This window comes from Lathamus discolor, chromosome 4 (genome assembly GCF_037157495.1).
Source record: "Lathamus discolor isolate bLatDis1 chromosome 4, bLatDis1.hap1, whole genome shotgun sequence".
Taxonomy (NCBI): Eukaryota; Metazoa; Chordata; class Aves; order Psittaciformes; family Psittacidae; genus Lathamus; species Lathamus discolor.
In genome coordinates, this window is record NC_088887.1 from 31,455,804 (window position 1) to 31,481,382 (window position 25,579).

Consider the following 25,579-nt stretch of genomic DNA (forward strand, 5'->3'; position numbering starts at 1 on the left):
TTCAAAGCCAGCATTTTTTCCACAGAAATGGTTTTCAGAAAAAAATGGGATTTTTTTCTAAAATTTTATCCCAAAGGGGGCACAATTCCAAAAGAAATAGGTAATCCACAGCACTGTACGATTTTCAGAGTCATTATTCTATGCTGGACAAAAATGCAAATCAAATATTTCAGCTACTTCAGGTCTTACTTGTAAAGTATTGCCTAAACCAAACTTGGCAGTTAAGGCCTCTAGCTTGCATTTGATCCAATTTGGTTTTAATTACATGGACTACTACAAGCGCTCACATTGGCAACCCCAGCGTTTGCTTTTTTTGTTAGGTGAAGCTGATGAGTCCATGATGCTCCCTATGTGTGTGTCCCCTCCTCGACCTTACACTGATTGCAGTAAGGTTTTGGTGGCTGGGCACTTCTGCAGCACCAGGGCCATCACAGATCCAACAGCTTCACCACCAGTCCATGGTTATTCAACCTGACTGAGGCCAGTGCCTGTGGCTCTGCAGATGGGCAAGCAGTGAGCCTGGTTTGTGCCAGGTATCGGTTGGGATGTCCCTGTGCAGAGTACAGTCCTTTCTCCCATTTTCCTAGGAAGACTTTGCCTCAGGAATCTGCATGCTTGGCTGCTCCACAGCCAGCTGGTTTTCAAAGACACAGCACAGCTTGTAATTTTCTATGAGCTTGGCTTGAAAATACTCCCTGTCCTTCTTGTGCCAAATGTCCGTGGCAATGTAGGTGTTGTAGGGGTCGCGGGAGTTCTCCAGCCTCCTGGCACGGATGTTGGTCAGCATGATTCCCACTGTGAAGAAGCCAAAGAGGCCAATTATCAGCAGCACGTAGATGATTTCCAGGTTGCTGCTGGCACTTACGGCCTGGGAAGGTGCAGAGCTATTTGTCTGCTCCAGGTAGTCTTGAAGCAGCTTGGAGAGAAGTGAATTCAGGGCTGTGTCATTAGACAGCTCCAACATCTTGTTTTTCTGTCCTTCACACTTCTTTCTTCCTTAATTGTTAGTTTAGCTAGAAAAGAATAAAATTAAGGGACGTGCCATCAGATGAAGACATGATTTCATCTGTCTCCCTTTACTGGCCCGCCTCCTCAGCAAGAAAGCTACCTCGGGGCCTGTGCAGGGACAGGGTGGCTGGACGGGACTGGAGGGACCCCTTCACCCCCTTTTTCCAAGCCAGGCTATCTATGCTGAGTCCATTCCCTACAAACACGTGCCTCACAAGCTCCTCGGTCCTCATAGTTGGTCTGTGGTGGTGCACAGCTGCCCTGGCTGTTGGCCATTCTCCCAGATACCTCCCATGCTGCTATTTGAAGCCTGTGACTTTCATCCTGAGCCCGCATAGGCACGAGGAGTGTCTCGCTCCCACTCTACAGCAACTGCTCTGGCTTTGAAGTTTGCGATCATGGCTTCCTTCAGTCCTCTCTCCTCTGCTTAAGGATTGAATTTGGAAGCAAAATTTCTGTACCTGGCCGTCAGTGAGTGGAAATCACTCAGTACCTGCAGCAAGCTCCTCCTGTCCACCCCTGTTGAGGAGTCCTGCTTTTCTTCTGCAGCTCTCATAATGATCTGTACCACGCAAAACTGAGCAATCAAACGTCTGACAGAAATGTATCCCACACTGATTTAATGCAAACTCCCAGTGGGCATTTGCCAAGGTTGTGGACACAGAGGGAGTCTACAGTAATTGCATACTGAGCAGTGGAAGCACATCCCTTTACCTTCTCTCTTACAGGTAGCAGTTCTTCCCCAGGGACTTCATTGTTTTCCCCCTCCAGACTAAATGGCTATGCAACCAGTGTCTCATTGTCTGGTTAGGAGGACTCCCACCAGCACCACTGCAGGTCCGGAGCAGGGCAGAAGATGGTAACACCAAGAAGTACCTGGACATCCAAAGCCTCATAACCACTGCACTCTGCACTGACAGTCTAACACAGCAAGCTGAAGAGTCCTTTTACCCTTTCCAGTGTCAGCCGTAAACCAGTTAAGAGTGATCCTATCAGCACTGCAGTCCCAAATGCTCAACAGGAAGGCAACGTGACTGACAATGTCACTACAATGCCTAACTTAAATGTCTCCATAAAACTAAGACAGCAGTATCCCTCTGGCTGTGCCCCTAGCACAGCTGAATGAGGTACTGTTATTCAAGGTGACTTCCATGACAGCAATCTTGTAGTCACATAAGATGGCTGTCAGCGCTTTCTACAGTTTTAAATCAGTGAGAGCAGGCCAACATATTAGCAAAAGCTTCTCCGGCATACTTACCTTTTGTTGTTTTGGGGTTTTTTTAAGAGGTACTGTATCATAATCATCTATAATACATCAAGAATGAAATGAACCCTTGGGCAGAAAGCCACCAAAAGGCCTAGGCAACAATTGCATCCCGCTGTGACAGCGACATTAATGATGCATAGATGTTGTGCAGGACCTCTGCATGGGGGAGAGTTTAGCTGTGCACATAGCCTGCAGCTGCCAGTAATGACACTGCAGTAGATGAGATGTATTTGGAGGCTTCTTCGAGTTGTCTGTGCCTCACTGTGGCATAAATGCTGTAAAAACAGATGCTGAGACAGAGGAAGCAATAAGAGGACACTGATCTTATGACCTGCCACCCCTCATATGAAGAACAGTTATTTACCGAGCGTGTTCTGAGCTAGCGGGTGCTGTTGGCAGCCAAGTGAAATACACACTGAATGCAGACACGAATATGATCGAACACACTTCACAGAAATTAATTGCTAATGGAACTGTATGTGCTGGTTTCAGTGGGAACCCTTTGCTAGACTTCTCTGCCGTGCAGTCATGGATCTGGGGACAGGTCCCACTGAAAGCCAGATGCTCAGCCCAGGATGAGCCTTGTTCTCTCATTATACAGCCCCGGGGCACATGAGTGGCACCGGCCCACACCAGATGACAACAGGCTGCTTCCCCTGGTGAGTGGGTGACCACTGGGAGCCCAGGTCAGGCTCCTGGGGGTGCAGACTCACCCTGCTCCAAGCAAGCAGCTCCTGCGATTGCAGTGCCTCACCAGCAGGGAAAACGAGCACAAGGGACAGTGTGCCTTGGTATATCGGCTTTAAATAGAGCCGAGCCTGGGGGTGGCAGAGAGAGACAAAAATCAACGTTAGAAAACAATATTCTGATCCAATTTATTTCTTCAGTTGCATGAGTCAAAGCTACAGGAAATAACATCTTGGCAGCTTGGGCTTAATAGTTGAAATCTATTCACATGTCACAGCTGTTTTCAGATCCTTTAGAAAGGAAAGGAAGAGAAAAAGAAGTTTAAACCTTTATCTGAGATTTCTCCTCCGAAGCATGTCAACACTGTAAACTGTTAAAACTGCTAACAACTCATGGCAATAATAACTTTAAGATAAAACAAAGAGGAATTTCACTGGATCTCTCCACTTCTGGAAGGACGGGGAATCACTTCTCATAATGACTTTCAGTAGCACTGAAGACACTTCAGATGCTGATGAAATGACATTTTGAGGCTGGATACCCTCAGCTACCTCTTTATATTCTTTTGGGAGGTTTCTAAGGATTGCAAGGTATTGCCTACTTATGGGTTGCTGAGCTAGAACCAAGCAGGGAGGTGAATGGCCCCATCTCCATAGCCACATCAGTCGGCAATAACATGAGAGGTTAAGGGAGGGAAGGGGCATGTTCCTGTTCCCCAGGAAATCTCCCCTGGAATCTCAACAGCCTAACTGCCTCACCCACCATTGCACAAGCCCTGTGCAACTCCACTGAAATCCGTACTGGGACCGGTTTAGAGCCACCTGTGTTGTTGGTTTGCTCCATGGCAGATGGTCACATCTCACTGTCCCCAAAGCTCTCTGTTTTGACCATAACCAGAGTGGCTTTCTGCTCTCCACTATTCCCCCCGGGTGACTGCTTATGGGCTGCAAATCATGGTCAATGCCCTCATGGGACTTCCCCGAGGAGCTCTGAGTAAAATCTCACCCAGCCCAAAATTAGCATCCTGGTTTACCCAGGCTTCATCCTAGTAAGCCAGGACCTCACCTGGGGTGGTGGCTCCCATCTCACAGCAGGCTTCAGTGCATGCCCGGGGGGGTCACTTGGGAGGAGCAAGCACTGAGCAGTGAATTGCCTGTTACAAATGACCTGGGGCAAAACTGAACAGTTCAGCAACTTTTCACTGGCTAGTGAGTCAGAGGGGTCCCTAAGGTTGGCAGCAGGGTGGGACACATCCTGCTCTCACATGCATTGCTGCTTCTCCATCCATGACAGCAAATACGGGCGACAGATCTCCAAAGCAAAAGTTATGGGCTCAGTGCAGGCTGCTTTCCAACATACAGGGTTCCCAGCAGTGCAGGTGTATTGATGGCATCGCCCAAACTCATCTTCCATCAAGTGTCAACAATGACCTGAATAACAGCCCATGGTCCATGGTGCCAAGCAGCACCCCTGGAGCTGGCCCTTGCTCACTGAGCCTTGCCCGTTTCCTCACTGTCATCTGCTGCTTGCCCTTTCATTCTCATGCCATGGATTTCTTGTTGGAGGTGGAGAGGGGCCTCCTCTGAGTGATATCTTCATGGAGAGCATGAGTTTAGCAGGCAGGCTAAGATGCCGCAGGCAGGTTTCTGGAGTTGGGAATGGAGTCTAGATCTACCTCTAGGGAACAGATCTACACCATAAATGTCTCTGTGTGGTCAGATGGGTATGGCCCAAAGGCCCCTGAGGAGGTGAAAATGAGTCTTATTCTGCTAATTTCCAAGCACACCAGAGTCTGTTCACACTGCTCAACTGGCCCAGCACCAATTCGGAGAGCTGCCTCCTGAAGGGAAAATTGAGGCATCCCTGGCAAAGGGCTTCTGTCAAGACTGCATTTTGACAGGTAACAAGGGAAATTAAGAAAGAAATCTGTAAGCCACTAAGGCCCCTTTGTTTAAAAAGGCTGCACATAATGAAAAGCTGTGGCAGGCAAGCTCAAGAAAGACCCAGTTACTCCTAGAGCTATGAAGCAGGACACACTGGGACTGGAGGATGGAGATGCATGGGCAAGCATGGATAGGCTTCGTGCACCTGGTGTCTACCTCGTTTCTAACCTCAGAAACCATCACCGAGGCCATGTCTCTCCAGTACGACCATGATATGAGAGATCTACTCCTAATACTAATCTCTTGAGCACCCAAACATTCACAGCTATGGAGTGCTAGAGCTGCCAAATGCAAGTCCATGAGACTGCCTGCAGGATGCAGAGTCTGACCCCAGCTGGCTCTGAAGGGATGTGAAGCTAAGGTCCTGGAGAGCATGCTGTGCCTGTCTGGGTGCTGAGGCAGTCATGCCCACTGCTGCTGGGGAGGTAGGACTGTGACAGGGATACCATTACAGAGCTGTAAATTGGCATTTGAGTTCAAATAGAGCAATTTGCAGCTGCAGAGCATCCGGCAGTAAGTATAATTTCCATCTATATTATAAAAGTCAGAACTGACTTAGACCTGGCTGATTCCCAACAAAGGCAAAGCAGAATAGGCATCTCTGATAAAAAGCAGGCTGATGGCACCTCTGTGAGCTTGGGTGCTGCTGCCAGTGGAGTGCACCCAAGCCAGCTGGAGCCGCTGGCTCCATCACTGTCCTTACTGCCCCTGTCTAAATTGACCTCCTTTCCAGCAAACAAGCTTCAGTGAAGCACATGCTGTGAGATGCTCCTGGGTCCTGGTCGACCACTGGGGCCGGCAATTTAAAAGGAAAAGAGACAATTTTCTGTCGTGCAATGTACCTAGATGATGTGATATTCGGCTTTGGAGCTCAATGGGAATTTTGTCCTCAAGCATTAGGTGCGCAAACTGAGCTGCTTTGGCTGGATGTGCTTTTCTTCCCTACTGAGGTTAAAATGTGGTATTTATTATGTAAACAGAGGTGAATGTTAAATGACAGATGTTCGTCTCCTAAGCAATTTTCTCGGCTCTCACAAATCAAAGGACCTGCATTCTAATTTATACTCAGTAAACATCTCCAGTGATCTCTCCCTCATATTACTACCAAAGCATCAGTAACCAGGCACCAGAAATCAAGGGAGTCTAGAGGAATACATGCATACCTTTAGAAAATACAGTACTCCAGCAATTTCTCGTGTGCTGTTGACACCCAAAGCCCCCCTGCACTACCCTGGTAACAAAAGTTAGCACAGCACACTGCCCACCTCCCTGCATTTTCTGCCAGCACCACACTTCACCACCGTAAAGCAGTGGATCTACTGACCTCTCTGACTCATTTCGCTGGCTGTTCGTTACAGAGATGAATAAGATCAGACAGCTTTCTGGAGGCCAGAGCACTGCACAAGACAGACCCATTTCCTCCATCCAGCTCCTGGAAATTTTGCACCAGTGAAGCATCCAGGATGCTGTGATCCTACCACAGATGGGCCAACGCTGCAGCCCAGAAGTGAGCAGGGCTGTATGGGTAGATCTGCAGTTACACACAAGACATACACACATTCTGCAGTCCCCACCTTTCTCTAGCAGATCTGTATCCTTTTCCAACCAGTCCTAGGGCCACCCATCCCTACCCACCCGAGCAACGCTTCAGGTCTTTGGTCCACTTTAAAAAGCAGCACTCATGCAGTGGCGTACACTCATTTCTTCCCCGAAGCACCATTTTATCTGACCACAAGACAGAAACTTAGTCCTCTTACACACACTGTATATGTATCATTTTGAAGCAGAAACCGCAGCAACCTCCCTCAAACAATATGCAACCAAGTTTATCCTCCCAGACAGATGCAGATGCCTTGGGATCGCACTCAGCCCAAAAGAGCAGGCAAACACTGGCACAGCTGTGGCAGCAAACAAAACCTGTCAGGCAGAGCCCTGGCTCCCTCTTCTCCATCAGTTCAGCTCTGCTGCTCCGCAGCTCCGCGGCCCTTGCAGCCTCCCAGTTCTCCACCACCCCCCCGCTCTCCCCACCAGCCCCTCTCCTGAGTGTCGGTACAGACCTGGCAGCAAAGCACGGCTGGGAGCAGGGCTCCAGCCCCTCCAAGGCAACGCGCATAAGGAGGATGTGAGTCCTGGAAAGCCGCCGGGTGTGACACCCTGGGTGCGAGCGGGCTCCTGCAGGGACAGCAGCCTGGGTGCCACTGTCCCCTGTCCCAGCATCAGTGCAGAAGGTGAGAGGCAAACAGGGAAACACGCGGCTGGGGGAGGGCAGGAGCCCGTGGCGTGGGTGCTGTCAGCCGGCCTCCCGCTGCAGGTGCCGGCTCCACATGGGAGGTGCTGGGGGGTATGAGGGCAGCTCCAACGCTGCAGCCCATGGATGCAAGCAGGGCAGTGCAATGGGAGCACAAAGAGGATGCCGGGGTGTTGGGACATCCCAAGTCTTGCCGCTCTTGGCGCCACACAAGCTGCTCACGCACACTGGCACTTGCCTCCACACTCCCCTGCATGGGGCACAGACACACCATGCCTCAGGTCTAGACAAGGGACTAAATCTGTGTGGACAGACACACAGGGAGGTGTTTTTAGAAACAGCAAAATCCCCTAGGATTAGGAGCTATGGCAAGGTAAGGTGAGGTCCATCTTCTGGTGATATTACAGCTTTTGGGGTGTGAGAAGGAAGGGGGGAACCATTCCCAGGGCTGCCCCTTGAAACCAACACAAACAGCTCACTGCATGGGGGACTGGCTATTTCTTATCCATCACCTAAAAAGAACAACAAAGAAACAAACAAAGAAGACCCATTTTCCATTTGAGAAGTGTCTGTTAGTCAAAGCGAGGGTTCATTGCTGCCCACCTAGAACCTACAATGAACTGATTATCTTTGCAAGGGAGCTGCGTTTAAGCTCATTCAGACAATGCTGGTAATGTGGGATAACATGCCCTCAGCATCCCTGGGGTTCTGGAAGATCCATATTGGTGTGTCCTGTGGTCCCTGGAAGTTCCCTGCCCTGAGAACCTCAACAGCCCACAGCAAATGAGGACTGGGATGGCCCCTCCTCGGCTGATGCTCCTCAGCTTTGCATGCGCTGTTGCTAGGATGGGTGCTAGAGATGAGAATTTAGATGGTGATTGAGGTATCGAAATGAATGGATGAAAACAATGTCTTCGTATTGTCTTGCAGCATCACCCAGCTCATTCCGAGACAAGCAAAACCAGCTTTCCTTGGGGAAGGTGGGAGCGTGTGATGGGGAGGAGCAGCTGGTGGGTGACGAGTCCCCTGCCACCTCCTGGGCAGGTGAGGGGTGGGTGTCAGCCCACCATCCCAAATGCAGCAGGGAGGTAACCAACACAATAAGGAGTGAGATGGGTGCCTGGCACGGAGTGAACCGCTTCTTCAGGGGCACAGTGCATCAACCCCACAGCAACACCACTGTGCCTCTGGGGTTTGCTTTATTCTTATTATATCGCAAAAAGTTGATATGCATTCACACTGCTAAAACCAGGAAGAGATCTGTGAACAGGATCCCATTAGCTAGCATCCTGTGATGGGGAAAGAAATGTGAATACAGTGACTAACCCCTGCTTTCCCTCACCCCACAGCCACTGAGCACCACTGAGCCATGGGGTACCCTCCATCAAAACTCCTCCAGCTGATGCAGCTGCTCCATAGGGCTGGGCAAACCAAAGCAAGGGTTATTTCTGGGAGCTCTCAGGGCCGGTGTGGGATCTCACCTTCCCCGCCATCACACCAGCATGGCTCCATTGCAGCTCAGGGGAGGATTATGTCTTCGTTAAACAAGAGCAGACTCATTTTGTTTAGGAGCCCCTGTGTAACTCCTATTTGACTTTGGTGGGACCTGAGAGAGCATCTGACAGGGAGAAGATTGTTTTCCTACAGCAACGGCAGTATACAAAGGCTAGGTTCAGTGCTGCAAAACCAAGAAGTTTCTTTGCCCTCCCGGATCTGTCAGTAGCCAAAGGTTTCATTTTCTTCAGTGCAATGACGACATGTAGAGTGATGGGATCCCTCAGAAAGCAAATACAGGTTTTCTCTGGAAGGTGATAAGGGACATTCTGCAAGCACAGGGGTTTGCAGATCTCCTGATACCATATTCCTAGGTCTTCTGGTTTTGAACTGGTTTTACTGTTCTGTGGAAAGAAATACTTTGTGGAAGTAGGTATGGGGAGTAAAGAATACAGTTTCAATGAATCGTGCTCTTTCCTTGAAAGGTTACTGCTGTGGCTCTTGCACATAAATAGATGAAGTCCGACATGTTTCTGCCCAGATCACTATCACTGGCACTTTCCCATACATATCACGTTAGTCTCTCAAAATGAGGGGAAATCACATGAAAGATACGGCAGCCCTTTCTCACAGAGATTTGCTGGGCTCCCATGCACAAAGTGAAATGGCTGCTCAGAGCAGCCCAGGGAAGGGAGAAAATCTCACAAGGTGCCCTTGGTCTCCTCTGGTCCCACAGTGACCTGAGCTCAGCTCAGCTCATGGCTGCAGCTGCCCGCTCGCCTCTGCTTCCTTATGGAGGAGCAAAGGGGACAGGAGGATGGCCGGGGCTTCAAACATCTCTGGTGCTGGCAAACAGCGCTGTCTCCCATCCTGAGAATATCTCCCCACCAAATGGCTCTATTGCTAAAAGCCTCAGCTGGCCCCTTTGGGATGTGACCTCCAATTCATCCCAAATGCTGCAGAAGTGACTTTGGATTGGGGGTTATCCAAGTCATCTTACAAAGGACTTTCAGGGAAACCACAGCACTGGCTTTCAGCAAATGAGGTTTGAGTCGCATAGCCAAAAATGAAAGCAATCGGAATGCACATCATGCTTAGCAAACCCGGCCAGGAGGGCGACAGTAATTCACTTGCCTTTATCCCAGCACTAATGCAAGCACATCCGGTACTTAAAAGCCAGGGTGTGGACCACCTGCTCCCCTGTGTTTGCACAACCTCTGCTATTACACTACCACAAAATAAAGGTTCACTTGGCTGCAGCAGCAGGAGCGATGCCACAGGTCAGAGATACAGCTGGCACTAGTCTGCGAGGCTGCAGCCGAATCAACAGAGCTGTGTGGGTCTACACCAGCTGGTGAAACTGGCCTGCAATTTGCAGCCCATCTTTGAAATACAATTTAGAGTGAAAAACCTCCACAATGTTAAATTATAACTGCATTGACACCTGCAGCATTTGGAAGAGACAGTGCATAGAGATGCTTCCGACCCCCATAACAAGGTTAAATGCAATTCCGTCACTGAAGAGTAATTCATAGATGCCAGCAGAGGCACAAAAGGCTGGAGTGCTATATTTTTATAATGGTGATGATTCAGATGAGTCATCCCCAATCAGCAAGCACTCACTGCGTTAATGACAAGACTGGGGAAATTTGGTTTAGTGGTGACTGATGCTGCAGTTCGTTCTTCTGACTGTTCACCAGGTGTTGTGGGAAGGCAACAACATTAGCTACACATTCACATCCACTCCGGACTACATCTCCTGTGAGCAAGCCGCGGTTGTCAGCTCACACAGTACCGCTGGCCTGGACACAAACCTCCAGGATTTAGGCAGAGGAAGGAAGGTGTCCCAGGTTCAGACATATTCCCCCCCAGGAGTGCATCTCCTGGCCCACTCCAGTGCTCTGTGCAGCAGACCTCCCTGCGAAGCCACTGAGCAAGGTGGGGCAGCTCCAGGGCTCCATAGGAGCCAGGCAGCACGCACTTAGATCACCGTTTTGGCTGAATGCACCGGAAGGCCTCATTCTCCTCCACCGCTACAGAGGTTGAGCGCTGTGGAGGTCCGCACCGCTTGTGCACGGCCAGAAGGAGCCATCAGCTCAAAAGCCTCTGCACACTTTTTCCCCAGGTTGTCTAAGCAGGATCATGTACTTGCCTGTTACTGGGGTTTAAGCAAAGGTGGGGTTACCCACACCTTTTAAAAGAAAGGATTGTCTTGAGCAAAGTACAGCTAAAATAGCCCCTCAGACACATTTTGAAGCTTGCTGTCTGAACATCTCACTTAACTCCAGTGGAATTACAAAAGCTATATGCTCATAACAATAAAACACTATGAGAAAAGAACAAGTGCAGTGGAAAAGAGCCACAGAGCCCTCCATACTTTTATGCTGGGGTCATGCTAACACTTACTGGTGAATGGAAAATACTGGAAACTTCCTCCTCCTCTGCAGCACACAGAAGTTGAAATCTGTGTCAGATTCCATTAAGAAATCCAGACGGCATTTTTCCAGACAGAGCACACGCAGAGGTGCAGGTTTCAGGGTGTACCAAGTATGGAATGAGAGCATATGACTGAGAAGGATTCATTGTCACTTTTTCCACCCAACCACATAAGGAACAAGACAGCAAAAGAAAACCTCCAAAACCCAAACCGGATGCACCAAAAACTACTCGCTGCTTAGGTACAAGTTTCTATCTGCAATTCACTGTGCAGACTCTGCTGCTGCTGCAGCAGGAAGCCAGAGATGGTCAGGTATCACTCAATGCCCATCACATCTGAAGCTCGGCACCCAAAAGGATGCAGCACATGAGTGCTGCAGGAGAGTGGTCAGCGGTTTGTGCCCCCTTTTTCTACAGCACAGCAGCACCCCTGGTTGAGCAAGGGGTTCCCAGACTATGCACCCCTTCACTACGCCATCCCTATGCAGTGCCCAGCTCCCCATACCTCACCTTGGAGGAGGGAAGAGAAAGGTGGGCCTGACAAACTACAATCCAGACTCAATCAGACTCAAAGGTTATACTTACAAAGCACATCCAATCAAACGAGATCCCCGGTCTCGTGAAGAACCCACAGCTCTTAAATGATAGCCTTCCCCAAAAGAACTCCGATGCCCCAAAACCTGCATGGGCAGCAGAGGGTTTGTACTGACAGTGATCCATAAAGAGCTGTGGTATCAGGCAGGAAGGGCTTTTGGAAGCCACCACAGCATCACTACATTGTTGGAGATTTATTCATCCTCCCAATATCTAGAGTATTGGAAAATGACTAGCAAGTTTGTATTGTTCTCCTTTGGCAGTATGTTGATTAAGCAAAAATAATACTGAATCTCTGCCTTTCCCTCCACCAAATAGAACAACCTCAGAGAGCATTTTATACCCACATTTTTACCAGCAGATCTCCCAATACACCCAGAAGTAGCAATATTTTATGCTCAGAAACTTATTTTGCTGGCAGCGTTGCCAGAAGAAAGACAGCTCAAAGATCCCCTAATGGTGCAGAAAGAGAGAGCTGTCCAAACGTCCTCTCTATTCTTCCAGGCATTCGCACTAAATTGCTAGGTAAGGTTGGAAGAGACGGGGCCTCCATGCACTAGGAAGGACGCTCTCAAAAACGCACCGGTTCAGGAGGAGACACAGCTCGTGGGGGAAGGGAAGCCTTGTATCCTGAAAAGCAAAAGAGAAAAATACATTTCCATAAATTTAGCTAAAATGATGAAACCCATGTGTTCACTCTGGCACCCATGCAACCCACAGCTTCCTGTGCTTGCGCATCACATAAGGTCCAACCTTGCCTGTGTTATCAAGGAAGTTTTTCAGAGGCAGCACCAGTCCTGGTATTTCTTCTCTTTTCTTAAGCAGCTGCGTGTTTTACAGTGCAAGGCACAGATAAGCTTCTCTCTAGCAGCAGCCACGTGCATTTTCCTGCTGTGCTGTTTTTCCCCTTGAGCAAACACCAGATATGAGCAGAATGAGCAAATTGCCACCCTTCAGAAACCTCTGAGATCCTTTGACCCACAGCAGAGCAAGAAGGCCAGGACATGCAGCTATGCCCATGCAGCCCTCACTGGAGCACTGGCATGGATTTGCACTGTCCTTACCCCAGTTTTGCATGGATTTAGACATGTTGACATGAGTAAATTTTCTCCCAGTTCAGTGTAAGGAACGTCAAAATTCATGTATCATCTTGAGGGCACAAGTCAGAGCTTTTGCAGTTGGTCCCAAAATACCTTCTCCTGCCACAGCAGAGGAGGCAGATCAGTCCAATAAGGACAAGGCACTGAAGCAGGTCTCTTCATTACCCAACCACAGCACCAAAACCGGGCTGCTGTCATCCCAATGAGGGTCTACAGAACAGAAAAGCATAGCCCCTGCCCTCCAGCATCTGTCCTGCTCTCCTCTGTCTTAGGTGAGGGCTGGGCACAGCCCAACCCTCAGGCCATCCTGGCACCCCATGGCCCATCAGTACCTCTCACACCCTGGGTTCCTTGTCCCTGCAATTTGGAACTGGTGAGCAAACAAACTGCCTGATGCTCAATCCTTCTGTGGGTCAAGGAGGAAAGGCTTTCTGCATCTGTAAACTAAACCAAACATGAAAGGCAAGTGTGAGCCACATCACTTCAACAGAAGTGGTCCCACAGGGCCCTGAATATTAGATACCTGCTCAGGATGTGTAACAACTTCTTTGTAGCTTCATAGGCTGAAGGGCAAGATCATCCCTTGGTTAGTACACGAGGTTAGTACACACAGGTTATCTTTCTTCTCTGATCACAACCAAGCAGAAGGAAATTGAATCCTGCAGCTTAGGAACAGAAGGTGCAGAAAAGCCAGCCTAAGAGTGGTTTTACTACACCTGGAGCCAGGGTTTTCTGTGAGGTTCCTCTTTGCTTGAACACACACTTTTCACAGGAGAAAAAGCAAAAGGGCTGACTCAGAGGATGTGAATATCACACAGGGCACTCAGCATCTGAAACACCTTGAAGCAAAGCTAGAAGCTGCGTTGCATTTATTCCAGGAAACGTTGACCAGCTTCTACATGCAAACAGCCATAGCTGCTTGATTCCATTTAACCCAATATCTTAAGCTGCCAGAGCATCTGGTTAGGGCGAACTGGTATGAAACCAGTGCCAAAGTAGGCAGCCTTTGGCACAGCCTCTCCATACCAGCAGCTGCAGCCACGGGCCCCCCTTGCACAGCACCACTTGTGAGACAATTCCCTGTGTCCTGCTGAAATTACAGACAACAGTGGCTTACGTGCATTAAGAGCATTAAAACAGTCGATGCATTTTCCTAACTAAAAATACGCACAGCCAAAACCAGAGGTAGCACCGGACAAGCAGAACTCCATATGGAAATTTCTGCTTTGCCGTGACACTGAGCCCGCTCATTCAGAATCGCACACAGCTCCTCTGGACTCCCCAGGGACTGGAAATGAGAAGACTGTGACCACAGATTTTTCTACTACTACTGCAGCCGGTGCTGAGTTCAGATCATCTCATCCCACAGAGCATCTCACACCGTGCCTGTCCCTGCCGCACCTGAGGGCCATCTCCTGCTGTGGTAACATGGCTGCTGCCCAGTTTGTGCTCTGGTCTGGAGGAGAAACACAAGCTGCAGAGGGTTGAGCAGCAAGTGTCTGTTCAACTGGTGGATAAGAAACCCCACTTTTACCAAACAAAGCCCACTTTCCTCCCTTTCAAATAAAATCAGATCTTGTTTAATACCTACCTGGAGTTAGTGCCCCAAGTCCCCTGCAGACTGTGATGCCATGGGGGTTAGGAGCTCGCTGTGCTGGCCTGGGGAAAACAGCCTGCCTGCACACATGAGGCTTAACCAGACTTGCTGTGGGCTGAGGTTATGCAAATTCAGTTAATCAGCATTTAAATCCTTACCTCAGATCAGGGCCTGCACCACGGAGGTGAGGAGGAGAGCCTTGAAACAAAGCTTAACACGCAGGGTCTACTGCTGGGCTGCTCCGTTCTCCCAGGTGGGTGCTCCCCTTCTTTGCCTGTATCAGCATCATGTGTTAATTGTAACTTCCTCTCAGTGGAGACCTCGTGTCTCACTTATCTAGAAAACCTCTCACAGAGGTTAGGTGTGATGTGTTTAGAGGCAGTGATGGTGATGATTGATTGATTTTGAAGTTACCATCTGCCTTCAGTGGGTTTAATGAACGACAGAGACACAGCCTCCCAGAAGGGCCAGAGGCTGTAGCTCCACCTAATGACATTGCTATAAGCAAACCTCAGACACATGCTGGATATTAATTGTGGTAGATGGGTTGTCACCACTCCAGTCAGACTTTTATTGTCAGTCATCTGGAGACATGAGCCCAAGGCTACTGGAAAGGGCAAAGCTGGAGAACTTATCAGCTAATGGCTCAAGTGGTTAGTAGTCAAAGGATAGGGAGAGTAATATCGAAGTGTAGCCCAAGAGTTTCATACCAGTCTGCTGGTATAAATGCCTGTATGCTCCACAGTACCTTTACTGCCAGCCTTAAAATGCAGCTCCTCAGCATATAGTCCTCTTTTTTTGTGCAGACAAAAGAAAGAGAGGGAGACAGGTTTATCAGTCATGCGAGTTCAGCAGAGAGCTCGGGAGAAGGAACCGTCTCTCTGAAGTTCAGGAGACCGGCTGACAGCCGCGGTTGTGAAAGGCACACCTACACAATCCAGCGGCTTTCTGAGAGCCACGAAACCTTTTTATTTTATACCATCGGCTCGCAAGAAACCCAGACTGCTCTTGTGCTGAAGAGGGGAATTGTTGGACAATAAAAACCCTGTTCTGCCATCACCATCTGTAAGATTTCCACCTGTAAGAGATTTTGGTAAAGCCAAGTCAAACATGTGTGCAGGAAGAGACCTTGCACCTCCGCAGTGCCCGCTGGCAGTGCGTGGATGCAATGGGTCAGTGGGTAAGGAGCACTTCCCACTGAGCTTGCTCACTAGGGCTGCTGCTCACTCAGGTCCTTTGCTCTGCACTCCTCCCTTTCGCCTGGGTTTGTATGTGCATATTTATACACACAGGCTCTAAATAAGCACACGTGGACATTTTCGCCGCACACCACATGTTTTCCTTACTTTAGGCATTTCTTTTCCTCCTAGGCAAACAAGTCTTCCCAGTTTTTTGAATTCCCTCTCACTCAGAACAATAGGCTAGACACAGAGTGAAACTGTCCCTCCTTAAACCAGGCTGCCATGCATTCCTCTTGCTTTAAATAAGGCACTACTGCTAAACTCATAGTTTCCATTCTTTCTTGGTCAACAAGCAAGGCTGAAGCCCACGCTGGTTCTCAGTCAGAGCTGAAAAGCAGCCTCTGTTGCTCCTACTTTGCTTGTTGCTTGTAATAAGCCATGTTCTACTGCAGTCCAGGGGTAGCACCACCACAAGCCAATGGTGAAGTGACCTTAATCACAATGTTTGTAGAAGGATTTGACTTCATTACTGACATGTTTTAAGAAACTACTCTATTCTCCTTGCCTTTAAAAATTCCTGGCTGAACTTATGCCTTCTCATTATTGAAAAGCAGATGTCCTCAGAAAACAGGTTGCCGATACGTGAAATGCTGATAGCTAAAAGTAAAGTTTCAGATCCAGACAAAAACACTTCGGAAGACCCAGACTCACCATGGGAAAGCAGTTCTTCCATTGAAATCCCAAATCCCTGCAAAATTCATGGGTTTTGAGAAAGTTGTCATGGGGTCCTGGTAGACAGCAAGCTCAATATGAGTGAACAGTGTGCAGCTGCGGCAAAGAAGGCCAACAGGCTGCTGAGTCCCATGGAAAAGATGAGGAGTAATGGGCACAAGTTACTCCTGGGGAGATTCCGACTGGAAACAACAGGAGAATTTTTCACAGAACAATTACCCATTGGAATAATCTCCCCAGGGATGTGGTGGATTCCCCAGTGTTGGACACCTCTGAGATTCAGCTGGTCAGGGTGCTGGGACATCTAATCTAGGTCATGTTTGCCTAGAAAGGTCGGACCAGACGATCCTTGAGATCTCTTCCAAGCTGCTATTCTATGATTCTGTTTCTCTATGGTTCAGAATCACCAGCACTGTCAATACATCTGAACTCCGTCAGCTTCCTGCCAAGCCAATACCAGGCAGCATCGTGCCCAGCTCTCAAAGCCTTTTGCAGATATATCCCAACAACAGCAAAGTCCAGGGAGTCATTCATCCAAGTCTGAACCCTCTGCCACACACAAATGAAGATGCTCGGGTGTGAGATACCAAATGCTCCATCTTGCTAAGGTGAGATCCGTGTGCCAGGCAACAGGTCTGTTATATTTAGGGAACTGTATATAGTTATAACAAACATTTTCCCTGAGCTATGGCATTACTCGACCATGCCATTCATAATGTAATGACTAATAGATTTGCTAATTTTAAGCCTACTTTGTTCCACACTAGGAAACGGAAAATGTGAATTCCTGTTGTTCAACTCTCTTGCCAGATATAGTACATTATTCCTTTTGTTTGGAAAGTTTCGTTTCCAAACACTATCCATTACTCAAATGGTATTAATGCAACAAATTTACTTTCCAAATACTTTCCAGTAGATCTCACCGAGAGGATATTTTTTCTGGTGTTACGACCAGCTACACTCATGCCAAAAAGCTCCGCTTGGTGTCACATTTTAACCCAACTGCTTTAAAAAGTGTAAGTGGCATTCTTGCCTGTTCAGGAGCTTAAACCTCCAGCGATACCTGCAAGCATCACGGGAACACTCCAAGACAGTGAGGATCACTGGAAACTACTCAAATAGTTTAGTACGTTAGTCTAGGGTATTTCATGCAAACCAAAAGTATTTGGTTTGAGCATTACAGAGCATCATAGGCTGAGTCCCCAGCTGCCTGTCCCTGTCCTACAAGACCCCAAGAGCAGCTCAACTTCTCTGCGAGGTTTTCCTCCAGGATGGGAAAATAACAAGTGATTTGATGTTCCTTCTCCCCATGAGTGCTTGGGAAGCACCATGCACACCCTGATGAACAGGGCAGAGCAGCCTGCCTTCGAGTCACGGGGTGCCTGTGGCCACCCTGCTTCTAATTCTGGTTGCAGGCGGCTTTCACCAGCTCAGCCACCACGGTCCCTCTCAAAAAGCTTAGTACCATCCTCACCGCATGGACTGTGATTGCGCTTGCCCCTCCTGGACCAGCAGCAGAAGCAGCAGGTCTCACCCAGGGATGCAGAGAAGGAGAAATCAGGTATTTGCTGGGCATTGCCCCTCACCTTTCTGTCCTTAACCATCAGCAACAACAAGGGGCTTGCTATGACAATGGCTGGGAGGTGGAGGAATACTTGAGTCCTTCACATAGATGCTGCTGTTTGTAAGTCTCCTCCACTCAGGTCTCTGCTAGCAAAGGTAATCCTTAATATCTTTAGCATTTCTTATCCTTCGCATAATGTAATAAGGTTTCTGATGGCAAATTCATTAAACACGTTGACAGCTATGATTTAATTGTTGGAGATAAGATGACCTCTTGAAAAAAAGTCAAGAGAAAAGCGTACCTTAAAGTCAAGCTTTCCAGGACAAAGCAGTAGCATGAAAACATGATTTTTGCTTATTCTATCACACCTGATTTCATCTAGTCACTACGTCTCAAGTTCAAAATTAACCACAAAAAAGTTCCCATCATTTGTTTTCCTTTGAATCTCATCCAAAAAGTCACACATGCAATTATATAAATAGGTGTTCATGATCTGAATGCTGCTGCATCACACCAGGGAACAAACCAGGACACCAAAATTGCTTAAAAAAAAAAGAACAAATCAAAAACCAGCACCTCAAACTCAAGATGTCCCAGTTCCTCCGTTAAAAATAATAGATAGCATATAGAAAAATAACCAGGATATTAACCCTTTCCTTTTTAACTAAGGCTGCAACATCCAGAGCCCAAGTGGGATCTGGGTCCCCTTTGGCTGGGCCAACACTTGGCCAACAAAATCAGTGATGCTCCCCATCACCTGATGCCCCACGAGATGGTCTGCTCAAGCACATGAGTCCCACCAAAACAGAGGTCACAGCAAGGCAAAAGCACCTGTCAGGTGAGGAAACACAGCACGACTCCACTTTCCGGACAGAGACAATCCCTCTGCTCTCTCTGTACAAAAGGAACCTTGGACAGGACAGTAGGCACTGAAGTACCTCCAAAATGACAAGGGCCATTTGCACCACACCGACACAAACAGATCCAGCACCCTGCAGAATACAAAACACTAATATCCCTCCCCCCCAAAACCAACCTGAGCTGGGCACTTGTGCCACCTGCTCCAAGTTACACCTCCCTCAGCAGGCACCCTGCATCAGCCCGTCAGCCATGCATCAGGGCATGAGGCAGCTCACAGGCTGACACCCTGACACTGTTCTTTATAGAGCACACGAGGTCTGAGCTTGTCAGGCCAACCCTCCAGTGCCACTCAGATGTGTCAAGCCAAAGCTATTCTTTCTGTCAAGGTGGGTCAGAATTTACTTACCTGCCCAAGCAAAGCAAGCTGCATTCAGAGAAAGGTCAGTGCAAATAATTGGGTTATTTTTCAGCTATAAAGGGTAAAGAATGCTTCCCTTCTCTCCCCCTGCCAATTCTACCCAGAGCAGACCAAACACAAAAGCTTTCTGTTCTGTCTTCAAAGTAAAAATCCCCTGGTATTTCAGTTTGATTGATAATGTGCAGTTAACTGAGGTCAAAACCATGGAAATATGTTGATTTGACAAGGACTCCAAGCATGCGTCTATCACCTTCTCCGTGATTGCATATGCACAGGGACATCTCTTCTGCTCCATTTTCTGTAACAACTAATTACAAAGAGAAGAAAAAAAAGAAACAAAGATATGGGGTAATTCCCATTAAGATGCTCTCAAGGACACTCCTTCACCTGCGGTCAGGTCATTGCAGCTGAAGGTAAGAAGGAGGGGCTAAGTCCTGACCATTTGAAGTGCTAAGAAACAAAGGAAATGGATATTCCCTGGCTGGAAAAGGTCTTCGGGTGAAATTTGCCGAGTATCTTTTCAATTCAACTTTTAATAGTCACAGAATTGGGTTTCACCGGTGGGAAGGGCAGGGAGCAGCACTTTGCAGCTCCAAATCCACAAGTTGCAATTAAAAGGCTTTCAAGCAGTAAAGTTCAGCTTCCACAGCCAGAAAAACTTTAGTCAGCAGCTGTGAGCGTGGCTTCTAGTTGTAAGAGCTTAATGCCTGCTGGGTTAAAAGTGCTGGCTTGGGACTCTGAACACGCTAGGGGCCTGACAAAGTGTACAGACTCTACCTCCCATCTCCCCAAGGCGAAAGTTATGTGCTTTCTTAGGAGCTAATGGAAAAAGGAAATCTGATAGCAGCTGCTTGTGTTGAGGACCCATCTGCTGCACCACACAGAGCTCTGACACCCATTCTTAAGATGCACAACACGGGTGTGCGATTTGTCGGTAAAGGAAATGATCACAAGAGGCTGAACGCTCACACTCCGGCAGGTTTGGCCTTCACCCAAACAAAAAGGTTGGCCTAAGCTGGAGCCAGCTCATTGTTGTCACCAAGAGAGCTCGTGCAGACATGATTCAACAGATGAGCTCAGGTGTTTATTGCATTCGGTTTTCTGATGCGTTTACAGGCCTCTGGTAATACCCTGGGAATGTTACTGCCATGCTGGACAGATTGGGACACAGAGCTTGAGAAGAATTCGGACCCCTGTGAACAGACCTCGTGCATGCATCAGGAAGTCATCCTACATTTTCTGTCGAGTGCTTTAAACTCACCTTAAAAGCTTCCTCAGTGCAAAATGCTGTTGCTGCCTCTAATAGATATTTTTAAGCCAATAGTTCCACAAGCAGCAGGGTGAATGAAATTTGCTTCCATATGCATTACCTGGCCTACAGGGGATATTTTTGGTACCAGAAAATGGTGCAAGCGTCCCACGAAGGCAAGACACTTGTTGTGTGCGTTTCCCTCCCTCATTCTGCTTCCCAGCTCCATGTCAACTTTCTGATCTCATTATTCGTGTGCCCTCATCAGAGCCATTAGCAGCTGCCTCTCCTGCATCTGACTATTTATCATCTTCTCATGAAGCCCCATGTACCTGTCCCGATAGCAAGATTACCCGCAGTATGAGCTCTACACATGGTTTCTGTCTGAAGCTCTCTTCGTGGCGTTTGTTTGTGGAGTTGGTGCAGTATTTGCTGTGCCATCTGGCAGTGTGTAATCAAGTGGAGCACAGGGAAATTGAGACATTTGGAAGCAAAATAGCGAGCATCTGCAGACAGCAAGCAGCCTTATAGCCAGCCAAGCTGTGGTGTCATCGGCAGAAGTCTGCCGTTTACAGGACCAGGCTCAGTGATTTTGCAGTGTCAGCTGAGGAAGCACTTGTTTGTATGACAACTGGGGATGTGCTGCTGTTCAGGTTGACTAACAGTAGCAAAATGGCAGCTTTCTCACTTCCCACTCACCCCAGGAAACAGGTGACAGCTCTGCTAGCATGTCCTTGGGCTATAACAAGTTACTCTGTAGGTAACAGAGCAAATGCATCTCTTCAGTGTGTTTCCTCTTCTGCCAGCAGACAGCATCTCTTTAGATGCACAAACAATTCCCTATGACTCAGCTGGCCAAATGAAGGCATGCGTCTACTGCGGAGGAGAGGAACAGCACTGGCATCGGCTGCCAGCACCGTCCCTCTTACCGCTCGCCGCTGCTCGCACAGCCCAGCCTGCAGAAGTGACAGCTTCTCAGAAGTTAGATCCATTTGCACCTGCCCTGGAGTATAGGAATTGATTTCCAGTAGGACTTTGTTTTTAAAGTGTTCTCTTCAATAGCTGTGAGAGCTTCTTCCACACCAAGGAGCCCTGAGCCAAGCCATAGACTGGGGCTGTTTACATCAACACCTCACTTGTGCTCAGGAACTTACCCTTTACGGCCTCCTCAGTGGCCTCCCTCACATGCCTGAGTATCTCGTCTTCTCCTCACACTGTAGTTCGAAGCTGCTTGAGGCAGAGCCCTTCTGAAGCCTGGTACTCGCGAAGCACACGCATCACGGTGAACTTTGGCGAGCAACAATTAATCATAGTTTTTAACCCGAGCAGTTCTTCCCTCCTCCTCAGCCCACACGTCTGCCACAGCCCTCAGCAACCCTGATACCTGATGAGCAACAGACCACTAAACCAGCACAGCAACACCTCGCCTCCGTATCGATGTTCTCTGACATGGAAACTGGGCTATGCATAACGCAAGCTCAAAAACACATCTGACAATGCATCTGATGTGTAAGGGAGGCAAGGGCTGAGAGATCAAGTACTGAGCGTATTACCCAGATGCATTTTGGAAACCTGTGGTAATGGAAGGGAGTTACAGGACACGTGGATGATTTAATTCATCGCCATGCGCTATGGAAGGGAAGATTATTTTCTACTACCCAGCACCACACTCCCCCAAAATGGTGCTAGTTCCTTCCCTGGATGGTTCCACATGCTGACAAAGCATGGAAAGTTCTTGCTAAACGTCTCTCCCACACAACACAATTTGGCAGAGAGATTAACGGCATGTTACTGCACCTTCTTATCACGTACTGCACCTTCTTTATAATCTCATGTAAAGATTTTGACTACTAAACCACTCTCCTTAATCAGCAGTGACCCATTAGAACTGCTACTCAGTGAGCACGTGCTCCAACAGCATACCTTGCTCAGCAAGCTTTCTGACCTACCTACAGCAGCTATACTATAGCAGCACTAGCCTATAATTAAGATTGTGTCAAAGTTTCCATTCTATAATGCTGCCCTGAAAGGAGAGAGTATCCAGAGCTAAAGGTACCTCGAGAACTCACGGTTACTCTTCAAATTGCTTGGGGAGCTTTTGTTTAGTTTTTATTTGCTTGTTTTTCTTGGAAAATATTTTTTAAATACTATGGATTGTTCAGTACATCGGAGATTTCAGCCTCTGCACCCAGCCACCGCTCACCCAAATGGATTCAAGGCCTTACGGGTAGGTACAACTGTCACTTCTCGAAGATATCCCACAGTATAAACTGCATTCTTGTCATGAGCCTGAAGCTTTTCATCTTGCCTTTTGTCAAGAGATCTAAGGCAGTAGAACTCTTCACTCACACTACTAAGTCTTCCAGCATAATTATGTTATCTTTTCCCTGCTTATTGCAAGCACACTGCATCTAAGTGGACTTCCTTATAGTGCAGCAACACTGGTCCTTCAGAAGATGAGCTCAGCTATATAGCACAGAACACACATGTATGTGTACCTGCTATCAGGCCAAATCATGTATACTCCGTAAAACCTAAAAATGCCTAAGAAAGTCCTTAGCTTTAAAATTCAGGAATTATTTTCACTCCCAATTTTAAAAATAATACCATAGTTTTTCTTGGCTGAACCGCAAAGCTGAGATCCTGATCAGCAGCACCGTGACCTATAAGGCCATTAGACCTGTCAAGCGGCTAAGGAAGGTTAGTGAAATACAGATGAGGAACTGGAGCATAAGGAAGTAGAGGCTTACTCTCTGTGAACCTCAACAATTAGAAGGTTAGGGAGTTGAGAGGCATCTGGCGGTGTGCCAGCAACCTGGTGACACAGAATATGTGTCTTGGGAAAGGAAGGTGAAGTGCCAGGGGCACAGGTCCAGATGCTGGATCAGAGCTATTATTACAAAGAAGATCAGTGTGATGGTCCCTACAGCAGTGGTATTGTCAGTGAGTATGCAGAACATGGAGGACTGCTGCATCCACCGTAAGGAGGCATGTGTGAGGGCACTGAGGAGTGGTGGGAGAGGAAATCTGAGCAGAGCTTGCTCTGATGCCCATGTCAAACTCTTCGTGTTCTGGTTCTTCCCTACACGCAGACTCCTCATCTCCACCTCAGAAATCTCTCTTGCCTCTTGTTTTCCTGAGGAACGCCTGCAGACCTGACAGAAACCAAGCTGCCTCACACTCCAAACTGACAGATAACCCTTTCATGACCAAGAACAACTCCAGCTGCTGCTGACCATCCTGGTTAGGACACAGCCATAAATAAGAGTGTGACAGATACCAGTGCATGACCTGAGATGCTTGACACTCAGTCGACTGCTGAGTAGCCCAGAGAGGGGACATGGTGGCAGAGTCCCAAGTGTGGTTTGGCAAGGCATCTTCCCAACCAGGGAGCACAGACCAGGGGAAAGGACAGGGGCTGTGCTCATCCCTTTCCCCACACACCTGCCTTGCAGTCCTTGGAGACACTTGGCTCTAGTCATGGATCAGATCACAGATCATACAACCACCTTAAATGCCATAGCAAACCAGCATGACACTAGTGACAACTGCTGTGTGTTCATGCTTCCTCCTGGTCTCCTAAGTCCAAATCCACTCACCCGCTCTGAAGATTTCTTTCTGTCCTCCCTCTGCCTCTTACCACCTTCTCCATCACAGCACGCTCCCTCTCTTTCCTGAGTCTGACTGCCACTTGCTTTTCCTTAAAATCTCACCGTATTGAATTTCATGAAAAACCCCACATCCGGAGCAATGGTCTTCGGCACACAAAAACTCTTCTTGAAAGCCTTTCCCATTACTCTGGATGAAATGGCTGAGGAAATACAAACTCAACCCTTTCAGTCTTTAGAATAACCCCAGTATATCTAAGGAGTGTATGTTAAGATAGCTTACGCAGTTACCTTGGTTCAGACAGAGACATCTTATGCTGACTGGAAAAGCAGTTACAGGCAAGACTTTTTTCTGCTGCAGCTTCCTCCCATCCTCCCCACTTTACAAGAAGTAAAAGTCCTTGCAGGCACCCTTTATACAAACCAGCCCATTTGCCTTCGGACAGAATACTGTATGCTATGACATGCAATAGTTTTGACCTTGAGTACTGGAACAAGGAAGACAACTGCAACTCCCTCTCACACGGGCTTTATTAGCATGTGTATTCTCTTTGCATACTCTGCCTCTGTTGAATGAGTTACGGCATATACACAAACTATCTAAAATATACATTGAGAAATAATTACCTGGCTGAACAGAAATTGCCTTGCAGCCTTTAGAGGTCACCAGCTGTCTGTTTCTGCAGTTCTCAAGAGATCAGAAACAGCATTTTCGCAGAATCATTAGAACAGCACAGAAGAGGGACATTGAGAAGATACCAACATTGAAAGTTCTGCTCTTTTCTAGGGAAATTAATGCACACAAAATCTCCACACATTTGCTCTGGGGAAGTGCCAGCTGACTACCGGTTTGTTTGTCCTTACTGAGCAGGGTATCAACCAAGGCACGGGTCAATCCCCCTGCCCTACTACACAGAAGCACTTTGGCACCTGAACCTTTTCAGTCACTGCTGAGTACAAGTGCCTCAGCACCTTGCTGTTCAAGCCATGCCATGACAGGTCAGCACGATTAAACTTCATGTCACAGAAGGGGCAAAATCTGAAGAGTGGAAAACAGGCATAAAAAGCTGTGCAACTGCTTTTTGTGTCAGGTCGAGTATTTCCCCAACTCAAGTAACACCAGGAAATTGATCATTACTTTACTTACCATAACAAAAGCTCAATCCAACACAGTTCAGCTCCAACCCTGGAAAAGGCCCAGAAAGGTACTTTACTAGCTCATCCTCTTTGTATTAGCCTGACAGTAACTCACACTAAGAAATGCTTTTGGGTGAAGCGGTCCAAGTCAAATACACCCTGTGAATTAGCATCACTTTATATAGCGGGTCACAAAGAGCAGGGCGTCTGAACTTCACCTTTTATGTTTGCAACCAGCCAGTTTTCACTGCGTGTGTTCAATGTGCCCCTTTAAAGCAAAAGGTTTTAAGCAAGAAAAGTTGGGAAAAACACTTTGAAGTTTTTCTCACAATATTGTATGTGTCTAATGGCTATGGAATGTAAGTAATTTTTAACCTCATTTATGTAGCACAAAGCTAGGACAAGGCAACCAGTAAAGCAAGTGATAATGTGAAACAAATATAATTACATCCCAC

General features: G+C 47.8%; 1 protein-coding gene across 2 annotated transcripts; it reads right to left on the minus strand.

Annotated features, from left to right (window-relative positions):
• Positions 1–398: 398 nt before the first annotated feature.
• Positions 399–25,205, minus strand: KCNE1 (potassium voltage-gated channel subfamily E regulatory subunit 1). Of its 2 annotated transcripts, none has more exons than XM_065676895.1 (2): positions 25,135–25,205; positions 399–1,013 (listed from the first exon to the last, which is right to left on the minus strand). In XM_065676895.1, exon 2 carries the CDS (start codon positions 962–964, stop codon positions 584–586), a length of 381 nt encoding a protein of 126 aa, XP_065532967.1. In that variant the 5' UTR covers positions 965–1,013; positions 25,135–25,205; the 3' UTR covers positions 399–583. The 2 variants fall into 2 exon arrangements, with proteins under 2 accessions (XP_065532967.1, XP_065532966.1); XM_065676894.1 differs by lacking the exon at positions 25,135–25,205 and adding an exon at positions 24,279–24,296.
• Positions 25,206–25,579: the final 374 nt, after the last annotated feature.